The 22,371-nt window shown below is 40.8% G+C and overlaps 1 protein-coding gene across 1 annotated transcript in view; it reads left to right on the forward strand.

The window, feature by feature from the left end:
* The window catches only part of LOC149224134 (Aldolase superfamily protein), a 182,946-nt gene that overhangs the window by 159,980 nt on the left and 595 nt on the right, over window positions 1–22,371 (forward strand). Inside the window, exons 11-12 of the mRNA XM_089386011.1 lie at window positions 20,720–20,817; window positions 22,115–22,250. Coding sequence (XP_089242137.1) covers window positions 20,720–20,817; window positions 22,115–22,250 — 234 coding nt within the window. The remainder of the gene's footprint in view (window positions 1–20,719; window positions 20,818–22,114; window positions 22,251–22,371) is intronic.

Here is a 22,371-nt window from a genome sequence, read left to right on the forward strand (position 1 = left end):
AAAATATGACATAAATGATAAGGACCATAATGGAAATAATATGCTCGAGGTTGCCATCTATCAAAAGTTTATGAGCCTAATCATTGACATCTCTATATTTTGGCTAGAAGAGAGGATCTCATGGACTAGATTACATCCTTTTCTTTCCTCTTCTCACGTGATCATCTATGTGTAGGCATTCTATTTTCCTACCCCCCACCCGCCTTATCATCCATGCGATTTTGTTCACATTCGCTTTGGCATTTGCTACATGAGGAATCATATAGGTCGACATATTTATATTAATTTGATGATATGTTGGTTGCACTAGCTTTATGATTACACTTAGTATTAGCTTTGTACCATATGCATGTTAGGGTAGGATGCATTGCATGCTGATTTTCACATTAGAACTAATGACATGATATTTCTCATGGTAGATTCGCTGCATTTAGATTAAAATTTGCATATTTTTATTTTCTGATGATTTTACGGCCTAACACTAAGCATGGGTGATCATAAGACACCATGAAAACTTGCTGTGCCATGGGTTTAGTCTTTGATATGTGCAGGTAATAGGTCTACGGTAACCAAGAGATTACTGGTGTTTTCATGACCTCTCGTTCGAGTAGCTTTGCGCACTTTTCTGAGAGATCATGTCCTAGTTGGAGCTAGATGTTATCCACCATTTTGTGGGTGATATCCCTAGGAGAAATTTTTTCTCCATGATGGTCCTTAGCTGGCAGCGAGCAACCCCTTGCAGCCACCAACTAGCTCGATGTGCCATTTCTTCGCCACTAGAGCCAGCCATGTTGTCCCTCACCCATCTATGATGATCGTATGTTTGAAGGTCGATTTCCAAAACCTAAGGGTATGCATTGTTATTTGGTAATTGAGTATTCTAGTTTATTTATCATGAAAACTTTGGGCGTGGATTAATGGGGGGATTCAGCAGAAAGAGTGGTCTAGGTTTGTGCTCTTGTCCCCTAGGTCTCTTTTGGTATGTTAACCTTGCACCCTAGTCCCATGGGATCTCTTTTACTCACCCATTAGTTTTAGGGATGGTACTACATGAGAAACCCTAATTTTGGTTGCGTGGTCCTGCTCTCTGATTCACATATATTATTCCCCTTCCACTCATTACACCCCCAATCATTTCTCCTCCCAACTGGGTCCATTTCCCTCCACTGGGTCACATAGGCCCAATTGTTAGCTTTTGTAGCATCGGATGTGTTCTAGCCACGAAATTTAGTGGAGAGGCTAGAATACATGTATTCTCCAAAACCTAGAAATCGTTTCTAGAAATTCCACCTAGAGACGACTTAATTAAAATAATTAATTATTTTTTAATGTTTCCTAAGTCTAAACTTAGGAAATATGATTAATTAAAGGGTATTAATTAAGTCATGGTGAGAATCTTCTAGAAGAAGACATGGATTGAGTTCTATTTAATCTTAGCCATTGATTATGTTTTAATGTTGGTCATTGATGTCTCAACGAGAGATTATAAGAAGAAATTAGATGGGGGTTGGAGAACACACTTGAGACACCAAGACAGTTATTCAGTTGCCCAGGCAGATCGATTTTCTCAATGGCTGAAGTTCAGCAGAGGAGATAGAGCCAGTGGGTGAGTTGCAGGGGAGAGAGAGAGTGCATCGGCAATAGTATGGGAAGTGCAAGACGAATTCAGGAAGAGACAACATGAGGAGAGAGGGAGAGACGTAATCCACTAGAGCACTGCGCAGAGGGTGATGTAGAAACACCTGTGTATGGGTAGAGGGTCCATCTCGAGGTAAGGAGTCACTGTGGAGTGTGAGAAATTTGCTTCTAAATTTCTCTCAATATTTTCCTCTGTTTTGTTGTCTGAATTCTTGTACTTGAATTACTGTTGATGAATTAATAAAGAAATCCTCCTCTGTTGCACCGGTTTTCCTGTATTGGGTTTTTCCGGGGACAATTGTCCAAAAATAACTGTCAATATATTTATGTGTGTGCTAGAATTTCTCTAATTTTCTAGCATTTATTTTCTTCCACAATATTTGTTTTGTGAAGGTCGCTGTGTATATGTTTCGATATTTGCCGTAGGAAACTGCAAATAATTTGTTTAATTAATATAACAAATAGAAGAAATATTATCAGTTGCTGCAATAGGATTTCGGGTTTCGGGATTTTCACATGGTGTCAGAGCACAACTTGGAAGCCGAAGAGCTCAGTGGTAGAAGGGAAGAGGAATTTCGAAGCTTTGTGCAGGCTACAGTTCAAAGCCCTTAGAAGCAGCGCAGTTCCTTTGGTCATGGTCTTTTTTTAAGGAAAAAATTATTTCTCTGAGAGAGTTGATAGAGAATAAATTTTCCAGATCAAAGATTACCAGAGGTAGAGGGAGCAACAATATTTTCCTTGCAGAGCAGATCTTCAGCTAGGATGTAGTTATTTTGTAGCAGTTTGCTCGTACAAAATAACGTCAGGAAGAAAAGGAGAAATAACACAGAAAATCATGGACAAAATCAACAGTCAGGAAGCCTCAGAATTATCTTCCAGGTTGGAGGATGAGTTCGCGTGCTTGTCAGGTTCAACATCATCTAGTGTTTGGTATATTGATAGTGGAGCTTCAGCTCATATGACAAGAGTTAGAGAATATTTCTCTAGCTATCAGGAGGAGCAGATCGACTTCTAGATCACTATAGGTAACAAAACTAAATGTACTTTGGTAGGGAGAGGCACCATAGAATTTCAGACAGAAACATGAACCAGCACCAACGCTACTAATGTATTGCATGCGTCAGGATTGGGTATGAACCTAATTTCAGTGTCCCAATTGCAGGACAAGAGGTACGATGTACACTTCGTGGGGAAGAAAGTGTATGTCAAACACTCTAGTTGGAAGAGGGTGAGACAGATTGGAGCTCGGAGCAACAGGTTATACAGGATGCAGCTCGATTCTCCAATGGCACTGATAGGCAGTGAGAATAGCAGTGGGAAGGAGCTGAACGAACTATGAAACAGGAGGATGGGGCATTTACACCATGGAGCACTTAGGATGCTCACATAAATTGTAACAGGAGTTCCAGTTCTCAGCACAGAGCATGATGATGTGTGTAGAGGATGCGTACTTAGGAAGTACGCAAAGGCAGTATTTCCTAAAAGTGATAGTAGAGCAAATGGCGTTTTGGGATTGATACACTCATATATTTGTGGTCCTATGTCCACTAGAGCTCTTAGCGATGGCGAATATTTCTTCACCTTTATTGATGATCATTCCAAGAAAACCTAGATCTATTTCTTAAAGACCAAAGATGAGGTCTTTGATTGGTTTAGAGAGTTCAAGGCTCTCGTAGAGAACACGACAGGGAAAAAGATCAAGGTGATACGTTCAGATAATGGTGGAGAATACACAGATAAAGACTTCACAGACTTCTGCGCAAAGGAAGGCATCAAAAGAGAATGGACAACTCCATATAATCCTTAGCAGAATGGAGTAGCAGAGCGAAAGAACAGAACAATAGTTGGGGCTGCAAAGGCTATGATGTATGACCAGGATTTACCTAGATTTTTATGGGCAGAAGCATGCAACATGACGGTGTACATTCAAAATAGAACGCCTCATAGAGCATTGGGGAAGAAAACGCCAAAGGGGGTCTTCACAGGAAAGAACCCTGAAGTAAGTCATTTGAGGATATTCGGGAGTGTGGCTTTGATCCAGGTGGCTCCAGAGACACACACAGGACAAAGAGGGCTTATGGGAGCTCAAAAATCAAAGTGATCGGAATGGTTTCGAACCAGGACCAGAGCGTAGATCTCGTCATCCTGATCGCGATGGTGTGAACGGTTTGTCAAACCGAGTTCGTATGCGAAAATTAGGAGCAGTCAAAGTTCAGGTTGACTTGGGTGACTGGGCAGACTTAAGGAGGCAGCATTTTGGACAAAATCCGGCCACCGAATTTCGGCCAACCTGGGCCAGATTCCGGGTGAATTTGTGGCCTGATTAATTTGTCTCCTTCAGTCATTTTTTGAATTTTCAAAAAAGACTACTTGTTTTTAAATAACAAAAAAAAAATAGATATGTGAGGTGGCAGGCCACCACCCCTGCCACCCCAAACCACATCACATTACAAAACAAAATTTTAATTATAGGCCGACGGGCCATGACCCCCGCCAGCCCTCCCTCAACCACTTAACAACAAAAGTTAAATTTTATGTGGCTCGGTGGCCATTACCCCGCCGAGCCCTCCAACCAATCCCGTTACCCTTATACATTAATCCATATTGTTATATGGGGTGGCCGGGCCACCTCTGGTGGACCCGGCCCACACCCCCCCAACCAAACAACACGTGCACAAGTATTAAGGTGGGGCCGCATGTGGTGGCAACCAAACCATGTACCACCCATTTAATGCACCCCCTAAATCATATACCAACAAACCGTGTGCCATTCAATGTTTAAACAAGTGTGTAGTGCGAAATGGGGGCGGGCCACCCAAAACAGTGGACCTGCCACCCCAGACTTAACCAAAAAAGATTATGCGTGGGTTAATTCGGGAGGGGCAGAATTTGACCCCCAACCCCTCCTCAACGAATTCCTAAACTTACCAATGTGTCAACGGTTTCTTTGGAAGTCTTCGCCCTGAAATTTATATAAACCTCATTTTTCAGTGCACCCATAGGCATGGAGGAACCAGGAGCGGGCACAGAAATCGAGACTATAATTTTTTAATTAATTTATTGTAGGTGGAACCATGATTGAGCAAAATTCTCAGGAGGGTGAAATTTTTGCAAGTGTCCAAATTGGACAAAGTTTATGTCGATCTTACACCTCTTAGCGACACGAACCCGATGGCGCAGTCAGTTTTCTGATTTTAGCAGCAGATTTGCAGAGGACCTGGAGGAGGGAATCTTTGAGGAATCTAGGGGGAATCTAAAAGATTCATTCAACCCCAGATTTCCACTTTCTCAGAATTCAGAAATTTGACAGTCTATTTTGCACTATTCCACGCCACAAATCTAATGGTGTGTTCAGATCTTCCATTTGCTCATTTCATTTTTCGGTCACTTTTCTAAGTGGAGTGCAGGTGTTAGCATTCAACATGCGAGCAACCATTCCATGAGATTCGACGCCGCGAGATTGATGGTACGACCAACTTCAGTAGTTTGACATCCTTTTCTTCAGATGGCCCCGGGATGTGAGGTATATGTAGTGTGTTCATGTACTTCTTTTTGCTATGCATTGTGCTGTATAGATCCCTGTTTGATGTTTGATGTGGGATCTTGTTTTCTTACTTGTTTCTGTGATTCGTGCTTGATGTGATGCGGAATCATTTGTGGGAGGTACTTGTTGTCATGATTCATCATGTTGTGTTTGAGATCCCTTTGTTGTATGTTGCTAGGATACTCATGTGTTGCCATGTATGTTTGCATTGAGATTCCTTTTATGCCATGTTGGCAGGATGCTCATGATCATCATACATGAGTTTATGTCATACTGATAGGAGTCCTTTTGACTAAGAGTTCCTGTAGTGGAACATCTCTTGGCGCCACTCCTGCGTGAGGGCATTTTCCTTGTATGATAGCGACATCACCGCTTATGTACATCATCACTATTGACAACACTTAATGCAGCGGCCTACACCATCTTGACACTGGGGCTCGGAGACGTAGTCCCTCCTGGACGAACTCCGTTATCAACATCTTGTTATTTCATGCGCTGATGATTGTCATGTTCCTCTTCTTTATAGCATGCAGATGTATTCATTTATGTTCTTTTAAAAATGCAATTTAACACATCATGGAAGTAAAAGGTCTTGGAAGGGTCCTTTGTCACACCCGGACCCGGATCAGGCTCACTGTCACATACCAGATGAAAAGTGCAGTAAATTGGATCAAACTGCAGAAAAGGGATTCCTCGTAGGGTATAGCGAGACCTCAAAGGCATATAGGATCTATATTCCTCGTTGCAGGAAGATTGGAGTGAGGCGAGATGTAAAGTTTATGGAAGACAAAGCTTTCAAAAGGTCTCGAGAAATGCCTATAGGTGATCAGTCAACAAAAGTTCAGTTAGTCAAGCAGCAGGGACAGCAAGTAGGACAAGTAGGAGGACAGTCACAGGGATCGAGTACGGTGACCAGTAACAGTGTCTCCTCAGGGGTAGGAGATCTAGGTAGTTCTCAACAGATAGAGTAGCAAGAACAGGTTGAGGAGCTGATTGAACCTCCCACCATCAATGGTAGAGCCAGTAGGGAAGTGCGTCAAACCTTGAGGGACGCAGAGGGGTTTGTCAGAGCTCCTAGGACAGACAAGAGACAACACAGGCAACCTGACAAATATCAAGCTTTAGTAGCTCAGGTTACAGAACCCTCCAACTTTCAAGAAGCAACACAACATTAGGTGTGGGTGGATGCCATGGTAGAAGAATACAATTCTGTCATGACAAATGATGTTTAGGAGGTAATGCCTAAATCAGAAGGCAAATCAATTGTAGGTTCCAAATGGATCTACAAGATCAAGTACGCTGCAAATGGTAGTGTAGAGAAGTATAAGGCTAGATTCATGGCAAAGGGGTATGCACAAAAGGAAGGGATAGACTATGAGGAGACCTTTGCCCCAGTTGCCAGATATACTTCTATCAGATCTGTTATATCCCTAGCAACGCAGTTAGGATGGGAGATTCACCAGATGGACGTCAAGACAACATTTTTGAATGGGGTGATAGAAGAAGAGGTGTATATAGGGAAGCTCGAAGGCTTCGAAACTCTTGAGAAGCACACTTGTGTATGCAGGTAGAAGAAAGCTCTATCTGGGCTCAAACAGGTACCCAAGGCGGGATTCATCAAGAGTGATGCAGACCCCAATCTCTACTATTTGAAGGTGGAGATGAGCCTCTCATTTTGGTTTTGTTTGTAGATGACCTGTTTCTGACAGGATCATCAAGGCTTATAAAGGATTGCAAAAGGAACCTTGACGCAGAATTCGATATGAAGGATATGGGGTTAATGCACTATTTTCTAGGATTGGAAGTATGGCAGAAGAATGGGGAGATTTTCCTTGGGCAAGGGAGGTATGTTACAAATATTTTGAAGAGGTTCAGAATATAGGATTGCTGGCCCATGACGACGCCCATGATCACCAATTGGAAGAAGATAGATGCATCAGGGGACAAGGAAGCCCCACCTTGTACAAACAACTCGTTGGGTCGCTCATGTATCTGGTGAACACTAGGCGAAACATTTGTTTCGCTATCAATACCCTTAGTCAATTCATGGTAGAACCGAACAGGGTACATTAGACAATAGCTAGGCACATTCTTAGATATGTGCGTGGAACAGTCGGATATGGGTTGAAATACACTCAATGAGATGATCTCAGATTATGTGGACTCACAGATGCAGATTGGGCAGGTAGTTCAGTGGATAGGAAAAGTACCTTTGGGTTTTGGATCAGGGATGGTCTCTTGGTGCAACAGGAAGCAAAAGTTAGTAGCACTGAGCTCAGCAAAAGCTGAATATATTGTAGCCAACATAGCTATGTGTGAAGCTATATGGCTTAGGAAGCTGCTCGTGAGTTTGTTCAGGAAGAGGATGGGAGCGACCAGTGTTTACTATGATAATCAGAGTTGCATAAAACTCTCTGAGAATCCAATATTTCATGATAGGTCGAAGCACATTGATATCATATGTCATTTCATTAGAGACTATGTTCAGCGTTGGGCAGTCCAACTGCAGTATGTTCCCACAGGAGATCAGGTAGTAGACATACTCACGAAAGCTCTAGGGAGAGCTAAGTTCATCCAGTTTAGGGAACAAATGGGTATGGTGGAAATCCCGTTTTAATAGCATAAATAGATGGATTCTCAGTTGTAGTAGCAGTAGATGAGAGGGAGTTGCAGTGTAGATGCAGTAGTTGACATTGGCTCAACAACAACACAGATGTAGCTCATATCAAAGTTGCGCAGTAGTTGGTGGGCAACAGTAGGCAGACATCAACAACATGACAAGAGGTGGCACAGAGACAGGTTGTTGCTTCAGTGGGTTGCAGTGCTAGAACACATTCCTCGCTAAGAGGGAGTGTTAGTTTTTGTAGCATCAGATGTGTTCTAACCATGAAATTCGGTGGAGAGGCTAGAATACATGTATTCTCCAAAACCCAGAAATCGTTTATGGAAATTCTACCTAGAGACTACTTAATTAAAATAACTAATCATTTTTTAGTGTTTCCTAAGTGTAAACTTAGGAAATATGATTAATTAAAGGGTATTAATTAAGTCATGGTGAGAATCTTCTAGAAGAAGACATGGATCGAGTTCTAGTTAATCTTACCCATCGATTATGTTTTAATCTTGGCCGTTGATGTCTCAACGAGAGATTATAAGAAGAAATTCGATGGGGGTTAGAGAACACACTTGAGACACCAAGGTAGTTACTCAGTTGCCCAGGCAGATTGATTTTCTCAGTGGATGAAGTTCAACAGAGGAGATAGAGCCAGTGGGTGAGTTGGAGGGAGAGAGAGAGGGCATCAGTAGTAGTCTGGGAAGTGCAGGATGAATTCACGGGGAGACAACGTGAGGAGAGAGGGAGAGACACAATCCACTAGAGAACTGCGTAGTCACTGCGTAGAGGGGGACGCAGAAACACCTGCATATGGGCAGAGGGTCCATCTTGGGGTCAGGGAGTCATTGTGGAGAGTGAGAAATTTGTTTCTTAATTTCTCTCAGTATTTTCCTTTGTCTTGTTGTCCGAATTCTTGTACTTCAATTAGTGCTGAAGAATTAATAAAGAAACCCTCATCTGCTGCATTGGTTTTCCCGCATTGGGTTTGTCCAGGAACAATTGTCCAAAAATAACTGTCAATATCTTTATGTGTGTGCTAGAATTTCTCTAATTTTCCAACATTTATTTTCTTCCGCGGTATTTGTTTTGTGAAGGCTGCAGTGTATATGTTTCGATATTTGCCGTAGGAAACTACAAATAATTTGTTTAATTAATTTAACAAATAGAAGAAATATTATCAGTTGTTGCAGTAGGATTCCGGGTTTTGGAATTTTCACATTAGCCACCCCCTTGCCTTGCCCCACATCTTGGGTTGGGCCTGGAATGATGCCTGAAGGTTGATGCAGCTAAAATAAAAAGGAAACAACCATAATTGGCCACATTCAATAGGAAATTGTACCACAAAATGCAAAATATGGTCGGGACAAACGCATTAGCATGTGGGAAAAATCCATGACATGAGCTCTAACCCATTCCATGGCTATCACCTTGGTTCCTACATGGCCCTTGATGAGTCTCCTTTATCATTCAAGAATCCATGATTGCCCCAACCCTTGGTGGGCGATGAACTACCCCACCTTATAAGTGGATATCCACTGCTATACTTTACGCATCATGCTCTCATTACCTAAAGAACTGAGCAGTTAACCAAAGAAAATCATAAAAAGGCAAAAGTCATATGAAGAAGGGTGGAAAATGTTAAAATTGGCAACTAGGGCCAAACTCCATGTGGGTCATCTTATTAATGGAAGCTGATATTTTTCTTGGATCCCTCTCATCGAGAGGTGTAGGATTGATCTAAAGATCATCCGATTCCGATAAGTATTCATGGAGATATGAATTTATTTGTGTTATGGGACAATTCATCAAGGTCGGCCAGCAACCAAATAAACCCCACTTGTGCTCAATGTTTTAGTATAAATAGAGGTGGCCTTCAAGTCATTTTCAACACACTTGGGATCTCTTCCTTTCTACTTGTCTTTGGGTTTTAGGAGGAGGAGAGATCCTAAGTGATAACGCTGCCCTAACCCAGAGGGTAGAAGCCGGAACTGCCAGGAACTGTCGGGAACTACGCGGAACTATTGGGAACTACCCGAACTGTGGGAAACTGCCGGGACTGCTGAGAACTGCCGGAATTGTCAGGAATTGTCAGAACTGTTGGGAACTGCCAGAACTACCAGGATCAGTCGGAACTGCCAGAACTGTTGGGGACTATCGAAAACAACCGGAACTGCGAGAACTGTTGGGAACTGCCGGAGCTACCGGGAATTGCTGGAACTGCCAGGAACAACTGGAACTGCTGGGAATTGTCGGAGCATCTATCTCCGAAGGAGAGCAACATGCAAGGGACAACTAACTAACATTGTGACAGTTGTATGGTACTTAGCAGCGAATACACCAAGCATAACATTCGGACAGTTGTATGGTACTTAGCAACAAATACACCAAGCATGCAATGTTATAGCTAGCATGCAAGGGACAACTAGCATGCGGCAGCAAGCATGCTAAGGACAACAAGCATGCTAGGGACAATAAGCATGCTAGGTACAACAAGCAAGCAAGGTGTAGCCAGAGCATAGGTTAGTACGACAACATGGTGTAGCAATGGCACATAATGCAGTACAGTGATGGGTACAATCATGATTAATGAAGCGTGATGAGATGCAGCATAGTGATGATGGGTGCAACATGGTGCAGCGTGGTGAGGTGCAACATGATGACGAAATGCAGCACAACGATAGGTGAAGGAGTCACCTTGGAGAATCAGTTGAAGCAGCATGTCTTCAACTGATCTCATGTATCATCTTCTTAGAGATGATCTATGCTCTTATCTAGATAAGTCAAAGTGTTGACTTCTGTTGTAAACGTACTATCTCTCTCTCTCTGCTGAACTATTGAAGAACATATAAGAAGAATTGATCAAGGGTTTCCCCACATTGGGGTTTGTCCCTGGCTAGTGCCACATCTTGTGTCCTCTTATCTTGGCTCGTCCTCTGTGATTTATGTTTATGTTCTATCTACAGTTTACTTTAATGTTGATGTGATTGCTAATCTGGAAAAGATATTGAGCTAACTGTGAAAATTGAAATAAATTGCTCTAAGCATAGAACATACCTAAAATTAACAAAAAATCAAGGCTAGGGTAACTCATGCACCACGATTGCTCCCTCCTACACATTATTTACCCAAGTGTGGGCTTCCCTTTTATTAGCTACCCTTGTACCATGGCATGTGATCCAGGTTGCCCCCTTTCATTCCCTACTCCATTCCATCATTATGCCACATGCCACCACCATTTGAAGGATGTACCACAGACATACCACCCCCTTTAGAGGTAGAAACCACCTAATAAGATGCCTGGTTAACCCTATTTGGAGCTGGAAGACATTAACACATGCCAAAGCCCACTATGGAAGGGCATGCCATTATGAAGTGCTCACTTGTTATCCATGGTTTATAAACTATTTTACTTGATTTCTTTAATGACTTGGTGTGCTGGAAGGCACGAGGACGCATTGGATCTTATGCAGGATTGCAGGTGGTTTCCATTTGCATTTGGTCTCTCTATACGGGGTCCTGACCCCAGAGGGCTACATTGGCACATGTAGGGTGTGTATAGAGAGCCATGTGCCTCCACAGCAGCAGACAACACTCCATGGATCCCGACAACCTCCAAAGATTGCTCGTGGTTCACTTATTGGACGAGGAAGATGCACCTGATCCATCATGCCCAGCTGGCCCCAAAGTTGCACCATACACTTGGCAGATGATCCAAGACTTGCACGATGATGTGGCATCACCTACACCATCATCCTAGCCCTTGCAGGCGATCTACATGCATCTTCGATTTGTTTGGAGACCCATGAGGACACTTGTGTGCCCCCACATGTCATTTGGACCACCACAGGTCCACAGGTTATTACAAGCAGCCAACCCCTTGTCCACTCCTTTTGGGAGTTCAACTACACATTATGGCACATATGGACTACATTAGGCCTCCTCCGAGGCCCAACGACATGCACATTCATTATTCGACGTCTTGAAAGGCTTATTCTTTTGTTTATGAGCTAGTTTGGTGGGTTTGTCACCAAAAATTAGTTGTTTTGCACTTTATTTTATTTTAGGGGCTAATTTATGCCTAATTAGATAAATCAAACTCATTAGAAGTGTATAAATACAAGTGATGTGAATTCATTTTAGCATCATCACTTGGATTTGGAACTAGTATCTCTTTAGAGATTTTCACTATCCTTCTTGGAGGACAAATTTTTGGAGCATGGAATGAATTTTGATGTTTGGATAATTTTCATATGTCTTGGAGCTTCTTGATGGCAAGTTTTTGGATGGTTGGATATATTCTTATACATGTAAGTACATTTTAATGCTATTCTTTCTTTCTAATTTTGTCACATACATTGTTGCTGGGATTTCACTATACTAGGGTTTATTCGCTGCATCTCTTATGCGAAGTTGTGGAAATTTTGTTTCTGGATAGTGAATGCTTCATGTATGGATCATGTATAATTAATGAATGTTCCTATGGATGTTTCATTACTAAAATTCATCTCGACAAGCCATTTACCTTGCAAAACGGAGTATAAAGTCTTTGAAGCTACTTTTGTTGTTGCCCTAGTGCCAATCAAAGTTGTCTTTGAGGCCTACTTGACCTAGAAAATTCAAAGGTCCATAGTCATAATTGTACCTGACTCTAAACTCCCCAAAGGATTAGGCACTAGTCCACCCAAAAGTGATCACCCTAAACCTATTTTCCTTCTCCCCTTTCTTGTTCTCTAAGTCTAGTCCTCTAAGTCACCTAGGACATTAATTATCTCACGATTTAGCCATCCAAATACTTCGATTTTTGGTCCACAATTGCGTTAGTGTGTCCTCAAGCAGCCCTCCAAATTTCATGAGATTCGAACTTGGGATCTTGAGATATCACAAGCCCTAGCTCGAAGATCAATTCATGGCCTTGGTTTCCCTTAGGCTAGAAACCTCACTGGGATGCTTGCATTGCCTTTCATTGAAAATCGATTCCTTGATCCCTTTCCCCTTCCTAATTAGGTCAAGCATATCATTGGTTGCTAAATCCAATCCCTTTGATCGAACCTCGGGTTCACTTGGTCCCGTGTGGTCCCATGCACTATCAAGGTTAATTCTTCAAACATCACCTGGAACCCAAGTTTCCACAAGAATTCTAGGGCTTAGAGATCTCCTTTATAAGACACATACTCAAAACCTAACCCTGGAAATATTCCCCAAGCCCTTCCTTGAGAGCCTTCCATCTTGTCTTCCAAGACAAGCAAGCCACATATTTGAGCCTCTCATGTGAATAGGCTTCAAGGATTACCCGTCGTCCTATCATTGGTCCATCCATTTCATGATCCTTGTAATAACGGGTCTCCTCCCATCAGTGAAAATCCGTAAAGAGTAGGGAGCCTTAGCCGAGGTGACAGTGGCTATCGCTCCATTGTTGCCCTTAGCATAGTAGTAACCCTTCAAGGATCCCCTTTTACAACCCCTGCTAGTTTGAGCGGTAATAGGTCCATGTCATCCTCCTTTTTCTCAACATTGGGAGGAGGAGGAGGAATGTCCCCTGCTTTTCCAAGGGCAACATCTTCATCGAATGTTACATCCCTACTAAACTCGATATTCCTTTGAGTAGGCACATATATTCTAAAAACTTTATTTTTTCAATATCCAACAAACATACCTTTCTTCCTTGAAGCTTCCAGCTTGTTCCTCTTGTCCTTCAGCACATGAAAGTATACGGGGCAACCAAAGATCCTCAAGTGTCCAACATCAGGCTTCACATTTGTGAAGACTTCTTCGGGGGTCTTGTCACCCAAGGCTTGATGAGGGGTCCTGTTTTGAACATAGACCACAATGTTAGCAGCTTCTCCCCATAGAAATTTCGATAACTTATGATCGTGTGACATGGCTCGGGCAACTTCCATGATGATCCTGTTCTTTTTTTCAGCCACTTCATTTTGTTGAGGGTTGTAAGGTATGATAGTCTCCTTCTTGATTCCCACTCTCTTGCAAAAGTCAATGAACTCATTTAAAATGAATTCTCCCCCTATTAGACTTGAAGACTTTGATTCTTTTCCCCGTTTGATTTTCTATTAGTACATGGAAGTCCTTGAACATATCAAATGCCTCGTCCTTATGCTTCAAGAAGAATATCCATGAATTTCACGAGAAGTCATCCACAAAGATTATATAGTATAGGTAGCCACTAAGAGATTTCATTGGCATGGTTCCACATAGATCAGAATGTATGAGTTGTAAAATATCACTGGTCCTGCTCCTGCTAGAAGGGAATGGTCGCTTTGATTTCTTTCCACTTGCACATCCCAGACAGACCCCATAATGATTTGCTTGAACCTCAGGCATTCTGGAAACCATCCTTCTTACTTTAGGAAGAGCTTCATAGTGAAGATGAGCTAACCTTCAGTGTCATAGCTCACTTTGATGATTGCTATCATGTACCAATGCTCGGATTGGTCTCTCATTGACTTTGTAGATTCCTTCAATTCTTGATCCCAAAGTGAATGCATCCCTCATGCGAGATTTCATAGGCCAAGTAAGAACCTTCCCTCTTATGAAGGCAACTCTCATCCCTTTATCTTCTAAGGCAGATATAAATACAAGGTTATTCTTCAATCCCGATATGTACATAACATCACGTAGGTGTACTATTTCACCATAGTCCAAATGAAATGAAGCAGAACCAAAGCCCTTCACAGGATAAGTAGAATTGTCCCCAAGAATGATCTTCAAATTAGTCTCCCTCTCAATCAGGTTTGGGAGGACTTCATGATACCCAGTGAAATGTTTTGAGACCCCACTATCTACCAACCAGCTATCAAGCAAATCCGAAGGAGAGGAACTAGAAAGAGCAAAAATAAGAAAATATTTAGATTGAGTAGCAGCTGCATTATTTCCATACCTTGAGTTCTTGGATCTCTTTTGAGGACGGTGGCCTACTTCACGATCATCAGGAGCATCTCTTCTTCTTCTATTATTGAACCTACTGTTTTTGAAGCCATGATTGTTGTTGTAGGACCTAAGAAATTTTCATTTTCCAGATAGTCTTTGGCAAAGTGACCATACTTATGGAATTTAAAACATTCAACTTTGTCCTTTCTAAATCTTCTTTGAGAGTCCCTGGATGTTGGTGTTAACCTTCTTGAATTAGATGGTCTTCCTCTTCCTTTCCTCTTCTTGTCCTGTGCAGCAAATGCAGAGGGTTCTCCTTCTTCATGCTTTTGAATCCTTCCTCTAGATATCATCCTGGTCTCTTCTTGAGTGCACTTGCCAACGAGCTCATCAAATGTCGAGAACTTGTCATTGTTGCTTATAGTAGTAATAAATGTCTCCCAAATTGGAGGAAGGCCTCCAAGTGCAACGAGAACCAACTCTCTATCAGACATAGGTTCTCTGACAGTCAGTAGTTGATCCTTGAGTTGGGATATCCTCATGAAGTATGATTGCACAGTCTCTCCCTTGTTCATTTTGATGTCCTTGAGTTGATTTTTCAAGGAGAGAATATGGTTCAAATTGTTGACCTCATACATCCCAACCAACTTATCATAGATTTCCTTAGACTTCTTCAACTTAGAAATATAAGTAAGCAAATGATCTCTTAAAGAATCAATAATGATTTTCTTTTGCTTTGATCTCACCTTTCTTGTACTTGACCTTGATAGCAGCAGAAGCATTCTCCGGAGGCTCAAGCACCTTTCCTTCCACATATTCGAAGACATCATTCTCATCCAAGGTCACCTGATTTTCCAAGTAGCAAAATTTGATGAGTCATTTAGCTTATCTCCCTCCTTGAAGTATGAGGTAGACATCTTGAACAAGTCAAATAAGCTTTCTTCAAATCCTTTCAAAAAGGGATTGCTTGTTTCTTGTCTCCTTGGGCTTTTCTTCAACTCACCTTTGATACAATGTTAATTTCCAGTGTTCTATGCTCAACACAATCACTTATTACAATTCTTCTTTAGTTAAAAATCACTTTATCCAATGAATTCAATATTCCAACAACAATAAGCAATTTTAGATAAACAATAATTTTAATGCACAATAGAAGACAACCAAGAACAATAGAGACACAAGATTTGGTCAAAGACTAGGGAAAAACCCCACAAGGGGGAAAACCCTTTCCAATTTTTTCTTCTATTAGATTGTCATCAAATGTTCAACCAAGAGATACAATGTCCAAGTACATCAACAAAGAGGCAAAGGTCAAATCCTTGACTAGACAAATTTAACCTTCCAATATCCAATCAAAGATGAGCCCAAAAGTCAAATCTAGTCAAACTTGAATTCTGCAAATTCTGGTCAAAGTCAACAATAGTCAGTTGTGCCCTAAACAGTGATGGTCAATGCTCAAATCAACCTTCAAAAGGCTCGGTCAAACAATAAAAAAAATCGGCCTTCTTGCCTTAGTCAAACCCTGTCAAAGTAGCCTCCAAAAACTTAGTCAAAGGAGAGATAGAACCTGCAGTCAAACCTCAACAAATCTATGGTCAACTGTGGTCAAAGTCTGTGGTCAGCCTTGGTCAAATAGCCTAGAAAAGTTTGGCCTCTTGTCCAATCAATTCGGCCTTCCAAAACAGAGATAATTCCAATTCAAACGAACCCAAGTCAAAGATAGTGAAAGGCTAGTCAACATTGTCCCAATAGAAAGTCAACACATCAATCTGAAAAGGCTTCTTTCCCTTCACACGTGTGAGCTCATACCTCCTATTTCAAACCTTTACGAACCAATCAAATCAAGAGAGAGAAGATGATGTGATGGATGTGATGTCTCCAAATGATGTGACGTGATGTGTATTTATATGAGGTTGATGAGGTGGCTTTTTCTTGCTCATGTCGACTTGAACTTTTGTGCACATGTGAGTTTCATATTAAAAATAATATTTTTCCTTTACCAAATTAAATTTTTCCAAGGGCTATTAGGGTCTTCTTTGGATGAGGAAGGGTTCGCGATGGAGGGAATTTCTCCCTGAGCTGCGAAACTTCAATAAACCATCTCCTGAGAAGCCACGTTCATTTGGTTGGGTCATTCTAATTTGACTAGAGGAGATTGATGTAATTCACCTGAGAAGCCATGAAGGACTTTGGCTGGGCCATGCTGATTTGGCCAAGGATGAATGGTCTAGGGGCAAATCCTCTCTTGAGAAGCCATGAAGGACTTTGGTTGGGTCATGCTGATTTGACTAGAGGAGATTGATACATTTACCTGAGGGGCCATGCTGATTTGGCCAGGGGTAAATGGCCCAGGATATTCACATTGCCTACTCCAGGATGGAGTGATCTATAGATGTGCATGTGAGGAGTCACATTGCCTACTCCAAGATGGAGTGATCTATAGATGTGCATGTGAAAAGATACTACATCAACATAGCAAGCTCATGAATTTTTCTTGTGGAGGAGAAATTTCCGCTAAGGAGAAATCTGTTGCAGCCATGGAAAATACCTCCTTTGCTAAGAGGGATTGTTGATTTTTTGTAGCATCGAGAGGTATTCCCAAATGGCTAAAGAGGTCTTGAAGTCGGCCTAAGAAAATAAAAATAAAAATTATATTTGGAGCATCAAGTCGGCCTAGGAAATTCAAGTTGGCCCAAGGAAGTGAAGGGACTTGTGTTGAAAAAAGTGTAACTAGGTTCAGTCTTCATAATGACACATTCAAATGTAAATGATGTAAATTGTATCTAGCAAAATATTTTGTGAATTTGAGTCATGGGTTTCATGCTCAAAAATGTATTTGTTTTAGTAGCTCTCATTATGATCTCTAGGCTAGGTGATAGGTTTGTGTCATTGATGTAGATGTTTACACTTGAAAATGTACAATGTATGACTCCAAGATCAAGGGCAGAATCATGTGTCAAGAGCATCAATGTGGAAAAAGTCTGCAAAAAATCCCGATTTTTTGAACTAAACGATTTAATCCCCCGACGTTTTGGAGACTTTTTCACAAAGGAAAGAATCGCGATTTTTTCCTTATACTCTTGATTTAATCGGGAGTCGACCCAAAAAGTCTGCCTCCCTTCCTAGGCCATGGATAAAGAGGCCGCAAAGGTGAAAAAACTGTACATTGAAGCTTCCATCCATGCGTTTTCAAGTTATTGCATTGTATTGTTTGTCATACTTCTTGCGAGCATAGCAGTCTCATTTGTTAGCTGTTAGTTTTGAGGTTAAGATATGTTTTTGTTTTCCAAGGAAAAACAAATCTTTATACATCATATTTCTAGTTAGAAAGCAAAGTATACATTGGCTAAACCTACAAGCTTTCAATGATCCAGACTCTAACAGTCACTGCCCCTTCAAAAGATTACAAAAGTACCAAAAGGACAGGCATACAACAGTCTTCCGTAGAAAGAACCCCACACCATCAAAAACATTGTTACAGTTGTTGAATGCTTCCAGAAGAAACAACAAAGAGGAGGTCATGAAGATCAAATAGCAACAACCTGTCCAAAAAAAACAAAACCAGTGCCTCAAAAAAGAACCCATTTTTCAGACAGGAACAAGGTACCTGTGAAATCTTGTGACAGCAAAGATCCTTCCTGCAATAAGAGCATGTTTTGAAAGGGAATCTTCTTTAGTGGTGAACTCCTTGTAAATGTGGGGAAAGGTTATGTATCAGAAGTGGATTTTACCTCCAAGAGTTTTTGAATAATAGATGCCAAGGCTAGGTTAGTAATCTGACATCTACTGTTTTCTCAGAAAATAAGCAGCTTGGAGTCACCAAGCATTAATTTTCACATCTACTGTGATACTCACGGTTAATTTTCATTGGACCTACCACTTGACACCTTATTACCCAAGCAGATTACAATCTACTGAATAAATGCATGACTTATTTCTTAATACAATTAGCGAAAACAAAAATTAAAAGGGGAAGAGGATCTCAGTGACTGATTACTTGATGACTTTAGATGACTCATAATATACATTTATTATATTTTTTGTTGATATTTTGACTCTTGAGAGTTGAGACTTAGACAGGTTTCAAAATTCAGGAGTTGATTCACTATTTTGATATGTGATGTAGCACTAGACTTCATATACATATTATATATTAGCTTTCTTTACATGTTTATGTGAAAATGCATTTATTTGATGTTGTGGATACTCTAGATGTTAAAAATAATAATAATAATAATAATAATAATTTTGTGTTTTTTTAATTTTTCCGACTTTTTGCCGACTTTTTAAAAAAACTCCCAACTTTGACGAGTTTTTCAACTTTTGGACCCTTGCCGAATTAATCCCGACTTCGACTTTTTCCATCCTTCAAGATCAAGATCAAAAGGCTAACAACTGACTCCAAACGAATTCAAAAAGGAAGCAATGTATTTTTCAGCATAAATATATATCTATAAATGAATGTTCATGTCGGCTTCAAGTCGGCTAAAAGGCAGGTTATGTTGGCTTCATAGACAGCCCTCGAGCAATATAAATGAAGGCCTCTCCTTATAAAGATTCTATTTTTGTGGTCGTTGATAGATTCATAAAATATTCACATTTTTGTGGTATTCAAAGTACATACGTAGCAAGTGCTCCTTGAATTGGGTATTTTGACCATGTATAACTCTTTACAATGCCACATGGATTAACCTCCAAGAGTGTGTCCTCCAAGATAACCTCCAAAAATGTGCCAAATTACTCCATATAGGGGAGCACTCCACAAGCAGTCCACCAAGCTAGGGATATATTGCCATAAAATGTCCAAATGGCTAGGATATGATAGAAGAATAGGTTAATACAACCGCCCTTCCCTCAATATGTGTGCCAAAACAATATAAAAAGGGGAGCACTCCACTAATATGATGAGTCAACACCCTAGTGGGACCAAAAGATGCCCACAGTAATGCAAATGGCCTATGACATTATCTCCAAGAAGATTCCTCACATGCTACAAGGTGGAAGCACGTGTAAAACCGTCAATTCTCAACAAAATATGAGCCCAAAAGTGGAGTGGCCTAGGATTGTGTGTTTGAATGGTGACATGTTTTCCCAAGGTAATCATAAATTAATCAAAACCATGTGCCATCACATGAAACCTTTTACTGAAACCATCAATTCAGATCAAACCATCGGCAAGAGAACAAGTGTGCTCTAGACAAATATGAACCAAGTCATTCCTAAATAAATGTTCCAAGAAGCCATGAGCAAGGGAGAGCTCCACCATGCAAGGGTCAAACATCATCAAGAGGTCATCCCAGCACTAGAAGTCTTCATAGGAACATGGATGCTCATCCATCAAGGTAAAGATCACATGATAAATCAATCGAAATAGCCACTGGAGTCTGGAAGGCTAGATCTCCTAGAACTGTGTGTGAAGAGTAGCATTCCACCTTATGAACCATAGATTAAGATACATAATCCACATTTGTAACCAAGAAGTCTCCTCTAGTCAATTCACTCCACCATGGGTCTAGAAACAAAGCATGTCACATCATCCATGTGCTTTAGGAACCAATCATGAGATGAACAAATAACCAAGTGAATAACTCTCACTGGAACACCACAGCACCACATAGTGATCAACAGATAAATTGTCACAAGGGAAGTGTCTAACAACATGTACACAAGTGGTATGTTACTCATCAAGCCAAATGATCCATCATATCAACCTGTATCTGTCTGATGTGTGATGAAGATGGCAACTGAATGAAAAAACTGAAACATGATGCAAAGGCCTCCAAATAGCAAAAATTATGGCTGGAAAAACATCATACTCTGTGCCTGCTTGAGCTCTTTATCCTGGATCAAAATCCTTGTGCTATATGAGGGGTAACATGGGTTGTTTTCACATAATTTTGATTATTTCACACTAACCACTATCTTGAATAATAGAGTGAACTTAAGCTTCTTGTAGCTGAAAAATATGTTATATTCTCTTGCAAACCTTGTGTTCTCATCTTTATGATATAACTGGTGTAGCAGCTCACTGTTTTCTGCAGGCAACTAAGGCCTTCAATTACATCCATAAGCATGGTCACAAGTCCAAACTTATGGCAGCTGCAATTCGGAACAAGCAAGATCTCTTCAGCCTTCTTGGGTGAGGCTTTGCCTACTAGATTTATGATGACTTATAGGCTTTATTGTTTAACTATTTTTCTTCTGCACTTAACAATGATGTTCCTTGTGTAAGGTTCTTAGAAGTTTTTTTTTGTTATAATAATTTTTTGCGGAAATGTGTAATATATTTCTTCATAGAACAAATAACTACATCATGGACTAAAAAGAGTTATAACATACAAACAGCAAGTGAACCTGGAAGTTGCTACCTTAAAAAGGACAAAAATGCAAGCATATGGACCTGTACCCCAAGAGGAAGGGACTCAATATTTGACAGAAAACACTAAACTTAACCTTTGATAAGCAAAGCCAATTCCTGCTTTAAAACCCTCGATTCCCCTAGGCTAAGTAGGGTTGATTCCTCCTTTAAGGTAGTTCTTTCACCGAAAGCTAATTGTGGTCAGTTGAGCTGTCACACTGTGTGCCTGATATCCTGAATCATCCATGTGTCCCCTAGAAGAGCACCTTTCCATGAAAGTGGGATGACAGAAAGGAAGTGAGTTCAGCCGGAACCCATGCCCAAAAAATCTTGGCAAATGGACATCTCCAAAAAATATGCTCAACTGTTTCATCCTTACAGCACAATGCGCATGTAGTATTTGTAACACAGGCTTTATGAAGTCTGGTCTTGACAGCCAATCCTTGATGAAGTAGAAGCCATCCCCATAATTTGTGTTTGAAAGAAGTATGCCAATGAGATTTCCAAATGCATTGGCACTTTCACAACCATTGTGGGCCTCCGGATTCCTCAATCCCCACTTTTTGTTCAGGTGTGGGACAATGTCAGAGGTGTCCTGTACCAGATCCAGGTGCTTTGGCCCCCTTCCACACACACACACACACACAAACACATGTAGGTTTCCCATACCATCACCAGCCCCTCGAAAATGTTCCTGACCCATGAAGCTGCATTTTAAAGAGACAGCTTCTCTGGAATCATAAGGTGGATGCCCTCTAACACAACTTTGTCTGAACAATTTACCTTTTGAGCATGGTTAAGATTGCACCAAGTTTGCCATTTGTTGGTGATCACGGTTCTACAAATCCTCCCAAAAGAACAGACCTTTTCTAGCCAGTGTTTTGTGGGGGAATTCAGATTTGAGAATGCAAGCGTTCCACCCAGGATGGAAACATTCAAATTGGCTTCGACTCCAAATACCAAGCATTTTCATTCTTTATTGTGTGTTGTTTAGAGGCTTGTGTTTTATATTATGTGATGATTAGGCCTTACTTTTAATTGTCAATGATCCATCTTAATGCAAAATTATTCTTTGTAGGATTGACTACATCATTGTACCACTGAAAATATTAGAGTCACTTAAAGATTCGAAGACACTTCCAGATGACAAATATTCCTTTATAAGGCGACTATCTCCGAATACAGCACAGGCATACCACTTTACTGCTGAAGAGGTGAGTGATAATCAATATATTTTTCTAATCTTTTTAATTGATGAATAAAATTCTGTAATAAGGTGGATGACATTCCAAGATACTTCATTTTTGGACTTTGCAGTCTTTATATATATATATA

Source organism: Pinus tabuliformis, chromosome Q (genome assembly GCF_031772625.1).
Source record: "Pinus tabuliformis cultivar Carrire ecotype Pingquan chromosome Q, CPIR1, whole genome shotgun sequence".
Lineage (NCBI taxonomy): Eukaryota > Viridiplantae > Streptophyta > Pinopsida > Pinales > Pinaceae > Pinus > Pinus tabuliformis.